This window comes from Citrus clementina, unplaced genomic scaffold (genome assembly GCF_000493195.1).
Source record: "Citrus clementina cultivar Clemenules unplaced genomic scaffold, Citrus_clementina_v1.0 scaffold_6, whole genome shotgun sequence".
Lineage (NCBI taxonomy): Eukaryota > Viridiplantae > Streptophyta > Magnoliopsida > Sapindales > Rutaceae > Citrus > Citrus x clementina.
In genome coordinates, this window is record NW_006262139.1 from 3,373,981 (window position 1) to 3,387,346 (window position 13,366).

The window sequence follows — 13,366 nt, forward strand, 5'->3', positions numbered from 1 at the left end:
TAGACATTCTAATATTTAAGTCTCAATTTAAATATCAACTGATGTATTATTTATCTATTAGATTGTTTAAAAAATTTATTAGATATTATAAAAATAATAAAAGATAAGTGCTATACATTAAATTTTAATAGAAAAAAAACCTACCAATCTTACAAAACTTAATAGGAATATTTTCCTTATTTACGTTGATTGGAATCATATGCTCGAGGATAATGACTTTGGTGGATATATCATATATATTTTATGTTTTTAAGGGTTAATAATTGAAGCAAGAAAAAAATTCACATTCCATCACTTTCTTTGGTAATTACGGATCTGTCCGAGAGATTGGACCAACATTTGAGTACAATAATCCTTGTCATTGCATAGGCATAATCGGAGTTTTACAAAAAGTTTTTGTGGAATGTTTATTGAAAGCTCCAAATTGTTGACAAAGATAAAGTAAGTATATTAATTAATAGTATAGGCAACTAAAGGATGCGCATAGAATTTAGAGTGACTTTGGAGGAGAGGACACCGTTGCGGCTCTGAAAATTGTAAAAAAAAATAAAAGAAGTGAAAAGAGGCCATCTAAGTGGCTGGTTAAAGAGAATAAAGACTTTCTTGGTTCACAAGAAAGCAGTCAGCTATAATTGTTTTGACATTGCATCTTACGTTAGCATAAACTTGAAAGCTTATTGTATTGTATATTAGAACCATCAGAAAAATAGAAAAAAATAAATAAAGTATTAAACCAACTTATTTTAAAGAAACTACGATGGTCCTTAATCAGTTTATCTTGAATACTAAAAGAGGATTATCGAATCAAATAAGATGAAAATAAGACAATTTCAAGTTTGTTAATAAGTAAAAAATAATGACTTTGTCTTCTTTTATTAACGATTATGTTTACAATTCAATACTGTAATATATTATTATTTAGGTATAGTTTAGATGTCTCATGTGATTCTTGTTATGGAATTAATTGGGAAGTATCCAAATATTCATGTAACTATTGCAAAAGTTAACAAGTTAAAGTGAGCAAAATGATATTGGACAAGCCAAATATGGAAGCCAAGCTTCTGTGCTCTCAGTTTCACACTTTAATTCTTATTGTTTCAATGATGAATCCACATATGTCAATTACAAAGGGAGACCCATCCATTTATGGTAACCATAGGCCTCTAATACTTTGCCAAGCGTACATTGATTAGATCACAAAGATTGCTGATTTGGTGTGTGTATTACACACACATTCTAAAATCATAAGTGTTCTTTACATAAACCACACATATATGCCAAGTGATGGAGAGCCAAATAATATTTCAGAATAATTCCCTCTTTGTGCTCTCATATTCTAATAATTGTTATTCTTTAAAAAAAAGAAACTCAACATAATTATTGTTGTATACTCAAATAGATATGATGCGTACTATATTGTTTATTTTTTTATTTGAAATTTGACTCTCATGATTATATAATGTTTAAAATTAATTGACATCCTTAACAAACCTTGTTGATCGTTGCTGCAGAATTCCTTCTGGCCGACTCCCCTCGCGTGGAATGACAGAAAAATATTTAATCTAATTGAGAGTCTAGAAGTAATGGAGTTGAAAGACAAGTACACCTAATCTTGACGGTTAATTGCTAGGAATTCATCTCGATATGGAAATTTCCTTTTTCTTTTTTATAATTATAAGGTTTTGGGATTGATCGAACCAACCATAGTCCAAACCTCCTAAATTGACTTTGTACTTATACACACACACAACTTCCTCAATACATAGGAGAGACTTTAATCTTTAACTTCAGGAATGAGATGAAAACAGGTCGAACAATGGGCAAAATACGGTTTAGTAGAAAAGTTTTGTTCAATGAACCTTGTTAGTTTTAGTGTTGTAAATGTATGCAAGTTCACATAATGTTTCGCCCATTTTCAGTAATTAGAGAACATTAAACTTGTTTCAAATTTTCAAACTTGTTTCTGTATTCGATATCTATACATCCATTTTTGTGTAACTATGTTTTGATTGCAAGGAAGGATTTTAATTTTCTAAATCGTTTTTATTTTTTTTATATTGATTTGTGTTTACAAATAGAAGATTTATGGAAGATTGATTTTATAATTCTCTTAATTTAATTTTTTTATCCATACATTAACATATATTTGTCCTAACAATATTTTGAGAATATATCGACACATCTACATTTGTTGGAAGAGATGTCTATTTTTAGCCTTAAAAGAGAAACATTTGAGAGTTGGCTGTGGGACCACTCAAAGCTGCACCTTTAAAGTTAAGTGCACAACCTACAACTGTCTTTGAACTATAATAAAGCATGTATTGATTACTTCAATGAATTCTCAACCAACATGGCACCACCTTCTTAGTCAACAAACCATTGTTTTTAAAAGAAAAAGAAAGGAAAAGATCAAAATACTCATCCACAGTCCAGTATCTTTTATTCTTTTCCATGTGAGACTCTTTGGGTTGCTTTTTCCAGCTTTCATCCGTCTCATCTCTTCAATAAACCTCGTCCAATCACTCCACTTGCTAAATCTTTACTCCCTATTATCAAATACATGAATTAAATTCTCTCCCACGCATCTAACTCCTACAAACGGTTTCTAAGGTACTCTTTTGCTTATACTTTTCTCCTTAATTATTTAATTAATTTTAAATTAGTACTTGACTATAAATATCAAGCTGGTAGCTGGAGGCTATCAAGTTAGAAACGGTAATAGGTATTAGTACTCCTGTAGAGTTAGTAAATTAAAATGTGATGGGTTCTTTAGGCAATATTCCAAACGCCTGGGTGCCTTATGTGAATAGCAAGGACTGTTCTCAAGGCTTTTGTAGCTTGTACTGCCCACGATGGTGCTACATCATCTTCCCTCCTCCTCCACCTTCTTTTGATGAGTTCCTTCATGACAATTCCAGCCCAAGCTTTTCTCCTCTCGTCATCGCAATCATTGGCATTTTGGCAAGTGCTTTTCTTCTGGTAAGTTACTATACCATCTTATCTAAATATTGTGGAAACACAAACTCTGCGAGCAGAAGAAGAGAGATTGAAGATCCAAGTGAAGAATTGGAACAAAATCACAACCCTTTTTTCCATGATCATGAGCCATGGCATGTTCCAACTAGAGGTTTAGATGAAGTGCTGATCAAGTCTATTACAGTTTGCAAGTACAAGAAGGGTGATGGTTTAATTGAAGGAACAGATTGCTCTGTCTGTCTCAGTGAGTTTGAAGAAGATGAAAGCCTTAGGCTTTTGCCCAAGTGTAATCATGCTTTCCACGTCGCTTGCGTTGACAGATGGCTTAAATCTCATTCAAATTGCCCCCTGTGCCGCGCTAATCTTTTTCTCATTAGCGCTTCACCTCAGTTACCTCCAATAACTACAACATATCATCGTGAATCTTCTCAAAACCACCGAACAATCGAAAATGAAGCCGCAGATGATCATCATGAACAAGAAGAAATAGCAAGAAGCAGCGCTAATCTCGCAGACGATGAAGAATTGCTGATGAACAATGATATACCGAAGACACCATTTCGTGCTTTGAGTGATCTTGGGAGTTTGCAAGGAAGAGACTCCATAATTGAGATAGCAGATGATGGATATAATCATCAGCATATGATTAGGAGATCAGTTTCAATGGATCATTAATCTCAAAGTCGTGTTTCTGTTGCAGATATATTGCGGATTAACCTAGATTCTGATCAAGATATAATTGCTGGATCATCAAAAGAATCATCAGAAATTGGCAAGTCTAGCCCTAGAAATAAGCTCATGCATAAGCATTCCTATTAGATCTATTTTAATGAAGAGTTCATTTTCTAATGGGAGATTTTCAGTACTCAATAGGCAAAGGAGAGTATAGATAATTATTCCAGTCTTATATATAAATACGTATTCTATGAAAAGAAAACGTAAGGTTTAGTATAATGATGATGAAACCAAGAAAAGGGCATATAGTTTCTATTAGTTATGCTATTTTTAAGTGGGCAATTGAGAAGATCAGTCATCTCACTGTGTTTTGCTAAAACTTTTTTGCGGCTCTTTTTAATTTGGCTTGCCTGAAATTTCCATCCACTACTATAAAAATAGACTTTAATGACATTAGAAAAATGTCAAGTATTTACTTTCAGTGACATTTGTTAATTGCATTAATAATCTATCAATTAGAACACAATAACACTTATTTATGGTGTTATAAATATGGTGTCAGTATTACTATTACAACAGTATTACAACTTTTATGACATTATGGTGCTAGTAGTTACTAATAATTATTTAATGACAATGGTTTGTTTCATGTAAGTATCACTAAAATTATGACACTATGGTGTTAGAAATTAATAATAATTATTAAATGTTAATGGTTTGTTTCACTATATCATCAAATAATGTTATTTGAAGAAAATATTAAAACTAAAGTGAACTAAATTGAACAATTAAATCAAACTGAACATTCATGGAAATGTTATATCAAATAAAATATTCCCAATAAAATTTAAATAAGTATCAGATGAAACACAAATGCGATATATCTCAAATATAGTTTGAAAGAAACATGATTACATATTCAGTTTGACATAAACCAACTCAAGTTTGCACAAATTAATTAATTATCCTCAATACATCTACTCCTTGACCTTCACCTTTTCCATCTACAAGTGTAGTCTACACAAATCAAGTCTTGAACATTTGCAAGCAAAAGTACTTATAATTTACTTGATTATTGTATGCTACAATTAACTTTGCGACATATATGACCCATCTATCACGAAGTTGCGAAAGATCATCCATAGTATACTCATCACAATCCTTGAACTTTAAAAATAAAACAAAAAAATATATACATATACTTTTAAATCTGTTCTAAAATAAAACAAAAATATATATACATATATTTTTAAATCTATTCTGATTAACATCAGAAATCAAGAACGTGCAAAAATCTATATACATAGTAAACAATAATCACCAAAGCTGCCTAACAAGCTAACAATTTATAATAATCATTTTGACTCAATCAATATTGCTTTAGAAGCATAGTAGAACACAACTAAAAATTAACTTTAATTTTTCCAAACAACATCCTGAATGCATTCTACAAAATATTGATCTATTAAACATATTTCTTAAGAAAATTCATCTCAGAAGTCAAAATTAGTAAAAAAAACATATCTATGTAGTTATCATTTATGTTGAACTAATAAATCTACCCTCTCCATTTGAAACTACAATATGATAAAATCTGGATATATGTTATATCTTTTACCAAATAAATATGTCAAATAAAGCGCATGTGATTGTCAAGCAAAAATAAACTCATTACCTAAATATTGTATGCTAAAAGTAACTTGGCAGCATGGGCTTATTGCATTAAAAGCTGGGTAATGGCGACAAGTTGTCATTATGGAGTGGATGGATAGCGCGATAGTGACATATCTCCTGTCTCTGTCTCATATTGATCATATATTGTTTTCATCACAGTCATTAAACTTCAAACTCAAATACTAACAAGTTAGTATATATTACAAACTTCAAATCAAAACCATAATCTACAACCAATCGCTTAATATTTTCCAGAAATTACAAAAGCAATAAAATGCAAATAAATAGTATTAACACACTGAATAGTAGTTACCAAATATGCCTAATAAGCTTAGAATTGATAGTAACCTTTTTATTCTCTGAAGATTACACTTCAAGAAATTTGAATTTTTAAGATGATATTTTTTACAGCAAGTTTAATTTTGGTCAAAGAGTAATACTTATTGTGAGGAATTTTTTAAATCGTAATGAATAGTCTCATCCTAACTTATGTTATATTTTATAATTAATAATTTTTTTTTAGACTTATTAATTGGTCTTTAATTCGATTTTTACAGCAATTATCATTTAGTCACAACAAGACATTTTTTTTGGCACAAGAATCTTCCTCCAAAATTGAATTTTTTGGACAATATTTCATCATTTATGACAAAATAAATCGTCAAAAAAATATAATTATACATCAGAAAAATATTTTTCCACTAAAAAATGGGTGTAAATTTGGACAAACCATCTGTGACCAGTGGCGGATCTAGAAAAATAATTTATCGGGGGCTAAATTAGATAATAGTAAAATATAAAAAATTAAAATTTTGAATATATAAAATATTTGTAATTAATCTCTACGCATTTTTATATTTTAAAAATATTATGCAATAGACTCATTATCAATATTATTAAATTTTTTGTTTCTTATATAAACAACCAAACTATCACTTATCCCATCCAATTCCAAAAATGATTCTTCATGAGTTGTATTACTGAAAATGTTCGTTCTACTATTATTATATAAACCAGAAGAATTAACTATATTTTTTAGAATAGAAAATATTTTGAGTAATGGGCTATCATTATTTTTAATTAAAATATATGTTTTATATTTTTTAAAGTCAAAATTTAAATTTTATGGGGTTATATTTTGTAGTGACTATTTTACTAAATTTAATGGGGCTAATTAGAAAATTAAAATATTTTTTTCTTTTATTTTTAAATTTTTTTTTTTTGGCCAGTGGGGGCTTGAGCCCCCACTGGTCATGTGCTGCATCCGCCTCTGTCTGTGACACATAATATTAGTTTGAAAAGCTATTCTTATTTTTATAATTTTAAGACCCTATTTGTTGGTTACAAATAATTACTTACTGTGACAAAACAAAAAAATACCAGTCAAAACTAAAGTTTTAATTAATGCCATATTTTATGGTCAAAACATTTTGTTGGCTAAATATAATTCTAGGTGATACAACCATTTCATAACTGAACGAAGCAAAATAAATTTAGTCAAATCATATGTAACACATAAAATTCTATTCTCCAAAGTTATTATGCTTTTTACTAATTTTAAATTTTTTTGTAACAAAAGTAAAAATGGTAATAATGATGAGGACTAGGTTGTTAAAGCTTCATAAGATCCATTGATCATCCATGGATTTCCAATGACAAGGGCAAGAACCAATAAAATGAAGGAAGTATTAAATCGATCAGTTAAGCACATCTCAAATTCATGTCTTGTTCGAGACACTAATCTACTTGAACTGAGTATCAAGATGGTCAATGCTTTGTCAATGTTATTCTAGCTTCTAAATCTGATTTGGAGTGACCTATATGAAGAACAAATAAGGCCTTGTCAAATTAGGAAGAAAATAGGGAACTAATCTATTTTGGAAATAAGATCTTTTATTTCCTTTTTACTTTAGGATCTTTTCTTTTCTTTTTACTTCAGGTCATATTTTGTATGAAGAACAAACATGGCCTTGTCAAATTAGGAAGAAAATAGGGAAAATCTTTGTTTCCTAATCTATTTTGGAAACAAGACTTTTTGTTGCCATTTTCCTTTAGGATCTTTTAAAAAAACCTACTCCATTAGTAAAATTCAACTATATGAGTCCATGTAACCAGAACTGAGTTTAGAATAATAATGAGAGCTTTTCTCTTTAGTTCTTCAAAGAACTTTTAGAACTTATCAAGATTTCATCTTGTGACACTCTTTCTTGACTTATCACTCACAATCTTTCTCTTCTTTCTTAAGTGCAGCATCAACCCTATATTTTTCATAACTTAGAAATCTTATTGAATGCAATCTGAATTTTACAAGGATGGAAGAGCTAAAATAAAGATAGAGATAAAAATAAGACAGGACCCTTATCTTTTTTTTTAGCATAAAGCAAAAGCAAACCATAATAAAAGCAAAAGCAAAAGCATAAAAGCTAAAACACACTTTAGAAAAGGTAGGACCTATGTCTTTTATTGAAAGTAGGAAAAGCCGAGATTCCCAGATGACTCTGTAGCCATGTGAGGAAAGGTTTCTATTTTATTTTTGTTTCAATCTAAATTAGAATGATCCTTCGTAAAAGGAACCTCATTGAATATAGGGTCTCACTTATCTTTGTGAGGTTCATATCAATTGATATCAGAGATTAGGTTCTAAATCATGTTTGATCTACTTTGAATTTATTTAATTTCTCTAGCTGTGCACACTTTTGTTTCTCGTTTTCTTAATTTTTGTTTGAATACATAAACCTATCTTCTTTAATTATTCTTTTCCCTAACTTTACCCTGATCCTTCAAGTTCCGTTCTTTCTAATTCAAAAAAAATAATTCTGAATCAAAATGAAAATTTCTCAAATCATTTGAATTTAAAAATTTAGCTTACTATTCAAGTTCTGCCTATTCCTATTTACTGTAATCTGAACTTTAAAAATAAAAAAAGCCAATCCTAATTGCATCAAGATTCATATTCTTCTTTATCTTTTTTTCTTTTTTGAGTTCTAATTTGTTAGGTTTGGATTAGTGCAAGTGAATTTTGACTGAGTTCATTTACGTTAAATAAATAAATAATAGAGAAACAGATGATTAAAGTCATATTTGAGTAAACACAACTGTGAGTGCTATCAATCTTGAGTGGAAACACGTAAGAGAGAGTTTGCATTGTTTTCTAACTTTATTTTGCAGGTTATTAAATATGTCACAAAACAAAAATAAGTCTATTTCCAATGATGCTCAAGAAAACAGACTTTGGACTATACTTTAAGTCCTTAGAATAGAAATTTGAATGATTGGAATTGATGTTTGATGAAGTGAATGAGAGAATAGATAAAGTTGAATTTAGTTCACATAAAACTCCTAATATGCAATAAAGAGAGGACTATGTATCGATATGGTGATGAGAATGACTATGAGGAAGACCTAGATGAAGAATATCGTACTGCTCATATTAATTTAGATAGATTTGGGCAAAGGAATGGAAATAGAGAGGTTATATATGGAGATACAATTGACAACAATTTGGAAGATATTAAGTTAAAAATTTCATCTTTCCAGGGCAAAGAAGATGAAATTAGCATTTGATTGTCATAAATACTCTGAATTGAAAAAGGTAAAGTTGGCTACTGTTGAATTTACTGACTAGGCTATTGCTTGGTGGGATCAACTTGTTTTGAATAAAAGACAAAATCGTGAAATGCCCATTGAGGAAGAGATGAAGGCTATTATGAGGAAGGGATTTATTTTAAGTTACTACTATAGGAACTTATTCCGAAAGTTACAAAGTCTTACTTAAGGGTCTAAAACCATTGAAGATTACCACATGGAGATGGAAATAGCCATGATCCCAGCCAATGTGGAGCAGGACCGAGAAGTTTCTATGGCTAAGTTCCTAGGTGGAATGTAGGAATTACAAATGTGATATTACAAATGTAGTGGAATTATAACATCATATTGAATTGGATGACATGGTGCATATGGCCATAAAAGTGGGGCAATAATTGAAAAAGAAGGGTTCCACATGAATTGGGCATAATTCGAGGTCTTTTTTAACATAGAGACAAAATTGATAAAAAAGAATCAAAAACCTAATTTCAAGCCTAAGGCCAAAATCTCCAAAGACAACAAGAATGGAGGTGCATTGAGCTAAGATAAATTTGATTCCCGACCTACTAGAATCAAGAATATTAAGTGTTTAGGAATAGGCTATATTGCATGTCAATGCCCAAGCAAATGTGTGATGATTTTGAAAGATGATGGAGATATTGACTGATGGAGTTCGTGGCATCTTTGGAGGATGCAAGTGATATTGAATTTTTGATTGATGGAGAGCTTTTGGTTGCAAGAAGAGCTCTCAATGTGCAAATCAAAGAAGATGAGAAGGTACAACGTGAAATCAATGTGCAAATCGAAGAAGATGAGAAGGCACAACATGAAAACATCTTAGATACAACATGAAAACATCTTTCATACTAGATGCTAGGTCAATAATAAGGTATATAGTATGGCTAGTGATGGAGGGAGTTGTACTAATGTGGCTAGCACCAGTTTAGTTAAAAAGTTAAATTTGATGACTTTGAAACATCTTAGTTCATATAAGCTACAATTGCTGAATGATTGTGGAGAAGTTACAGTAAATAAACAAGTGCTTGTTTCATTCTCAATTGGGAACTATGATGAGGTTATGTATAATGTGGTGCTAATGCGTACATGACATATTCTTTTGGGGTGACCATGGTAGCTTGATAGACATGTTATTCATGAAAAACCATTACTTTTATACCTTTATCCCCAAGACAAGTACATGATGATCAAATGAGGTTAAAAAAGCAGATTGAAAGTTCAAAATCAAGAGTTCTAAAACTAAAAAGAGAGGAAAAGAGAGTGAAAAAGGAAAGGAAGTTTAAGTGAGTGAGGAAAGAAAAGAGAGGAAACAAGTAAAATTTAGTTTAAGTGAGTGAGGAAAGAAAAGAGAGAAAACAAATAAAATTTATATGCAAAGGCGAATGATATTAGAAGAGTTTTAATTTTAAAACAACCTAGGATTGTAATCCTTCTTTGCCTAGTGTCATCGTTTCTCTTTTACAGGAATTTGAAGATGTACTTCCCAAAGAGATACCTAATGGTTTACTATAAATAAACCATTATAGACTAATTCCAAATAGACTAACATATAGATGCGACGGTGAGGAGACAAAGGAAATTCAGAGGTAGATGAGTGAGTGCCCTTATATGGTTCTAATGTTGGTTGTGCTTAAAAAGGATGGATCATGGAGGATGTGTGTTGACTGCCACGACATCAACAATATCACTGTAAAGTGTAGAATCCTATTTCTAGATTTAGATGAAGTGTTTGATAAATTATATGGGTTTTATGTTTTTCCCAAAATTGATCTTAAGAGTGGATATCATGAAATTAAGATGAGAGAAGGTGGTGGATGGAAAACTTGTATTTAAAACAAAATATGGTTTATATGAGCGGTTAGTTATGCCATTTGGATTAACCAATGCACCCAGTATTTGAATCATGTTTTGTGTGTTTTTATTGGTAAATTTGTGGTTATATATACTTTGATGATAGTTTGATTTATTGCAAAAACTTAGATGAACATGTTGAACATTTAAATCTTATTTTACATGTTTTAAGAAAAGAAAAGTTGTTTGAAAAAGTGTACTTTTGGCACAGATAAGCTAGTAGTTTCTTGTTTATGTTATTAGTGTTGAAGAAGTTGAAGTAGATGAAGAAAAGGTAAAAGCAATTCAAGTTGGCCTAAACCTACAAGTGTGGGTAATGTTAGAAGTTTTCATGGATTAGCTAGCTAACATTCTTGCTTAGCAAGTAAGAGGTCTGAAGGAGACATGCCACAGTCAAAGGCTTCTCCTTCTTCTCCAGTGCCATAGAAAGTGACCATTGAGTTTGTCAGGGTACACTGGATACCCTTCAGAAGAAAAACCAAGAATTGGAAGGTGAAAAGTGATGGCTGGGTTTTTTCAGTATCAATTCTGCAATACCTTTGGCTATAGTAACTAAAAAAAATGTGGATATTAAGTGGGGGGAAGAACAAGAAAAGGCATTTCATTTTATTAAAGAGGAATTAACTAATGCAGCTCTACTTGCTTTTTCTAACTTTGCTAAAACTTTGAAGTTGAGTTTGATGCTTCAAGAATAAGTATTGGAGTTATTCTAATGCAAGAAGGATGTCCCATTGCATATTCTAATGAAAAGCTAAGTGCAGTAGCCTTAAATTACCCTATATATGATAAAGAAACATATGCATTAATAAACATATGCACTCTCTTTGGCCAAAAGAGTTTTTGATTCATATGGATCATGAGTCTTTAAAGCATTTAAAAGCTCAACACAAGCTAGACAAATGCCACATGAAGTGGGTGGAGTTCATTGAAACTTTTCCTTGTGTGATAAAGTACAAGCAAGATAAGGAAAACATTGTGGCTGATGCATTATCTCGAAGATATGCCTTATTTTCTACCTAGGTTTTTAATACATTAAACACTTGTATGTTGGTGATTTTGATTTTGTTAATATATTTGGCAAATTCTTTTGGCATAATAGTTTTTTGTTTAGGGAAAATAAGTTTTGTGTGCCTAAAAGTTCATTGCATAACTTGCTTGCTAGAGAAGCTCATGAGGGTGGTTTGATGGGGCATTTTGTTATATCTAAGAGTTTAGGTGTTTTGCATGGACACTTCTTTTGGCCTCATACAAAATGTGATGAAGAAAGGATTTGTGAGAAGTGTATTGCTTGTAGACAAGCCAAGTCTAAAATTAACCCTCATAGTTTGTATACTCCTTTGCCTATAGCTAGTGAACCTTGGACTGGCATATCTATGGATTTTGTGTTAGGTTTACCTAGGTCAAAAAGGGATTGGGATTCTATATTTGTGGTCGTTGGTAGGATTTCTAAAATGGCACATTTTGTTTTGTGTTATAATACTAATGATGCATCATATATTGCTGATTTGTTTTTCAAAGGCATGCCTAAAAGTATTGTTTCAGAGGGGGATGCAAAGTTCTCAAGTTCTTTTTTTCTTTTTTTAAAAACCTTGTAGAGTAAGTTAGGAACTAAATTTTGTTTTAAAACTAGTAGAACCATAAATACTATCCGAAATAGTGAAGGGTGCTTGATAATATTCTATTCATTGTAAGTCGGTGAATACCAGAGGCCACTACTTATCATCCATAAGCTGACAGACAAACTGAAGTAGTTAATAGGACTTCTTTGTTGCATGCTATAATAGAAAAGAACTTGAAAACCTAGGAAGAATGTTTGTCACATGTAGAATTTGCATATAATAGGAGTGTGCATTTAGCAACTAAGTTTGCACGCTTTGAAATTGTGTATGGTTTTAATGCATTAACTTCTTTGGATTTAATCCCTTTACCTACAGATGAGTGAACTAACTTAGATGGAAAGAAGAAGGCTGACTTCATTAGGCACATCCATGAAATGGAAAATCTACTAATCAAGCTAATAAGGGGTGCAAGAAAGTTGTATTGGTTGTATACGAGGAACGGTTTCTTATTCAAAAGCATTCAAAACTATTTCCAAGGAGAGATGGACCATTTCACGTGATTAAAAGGATTAATGATAATGCGTAAGTATGTTGCTAATTTATCTCCTTTTCAAAAGAGGGGGAATTATGAGAACCAAATTGCTAAAGCTTCACAGAATCTGTTGATTATCCATAGAGGTCCAATGACAAGGACATCTCAAATTCATGACTTGTTCAAGACACTAATTTATCTAAATTGAATGGTCAATGCTTTGTCAATGTTATTCACGCTTCTAAATTTGATTTGGAGTGACTTGCATGAAGAACAAACAAGGACTTACCAAATTAGGAAGAAAATTAGGGACAATCTTCGTTTTCTAATCTATTGTGAAAACCAGATCTTTTATTTCTTTTTTACTTTAGGATCTTTTATTTCCTTTTACTTTAGGATCAATAAGATCTTTTATTTCCTTTTTACTTTGGGTGATATTTAACAATAAAGAAAACCTTATTCCATTAGTAAAATTCAATTATATAAACATGTAAAA

At 31.0% G+C, this 13,366-nt stretch overlaps 1 protein-coding gene across 1 annotated transcript; it reads left to right on the top strand.

Moving 5' to 3' along the window:
* Positions 1–2,417: 2,417 nt before the first annotated feature.
* Positions 2,418–4,036, top strand: LOC18039487 (E3 ubiquitin-protein ligase Os04g0590900). Its single transcript, XM_024182256.1, has one exon. The coding sequence runs from the start codon at positions 2,761–2,763 to the stop codon at positions 3,649–3,651; it is 891 nt and encodes a 296-aa protein (XP_024038024.1). The 5' UTR covers positions 2,418–2,760; the 3' UTR covers positions 3,652–4,036.
* Positions 4,037–13,366: the final 9,330 nt, after the last annotated feature.

Coding starts and splice junctions, on each gene's coding strand:
- LOC18039487 (XM_024182256.1), top strand. CDS start 2,761: ATGGGTTCTTTAGGCAATATTCCAAACGCCTGGGTGCCTTATGTGAAT.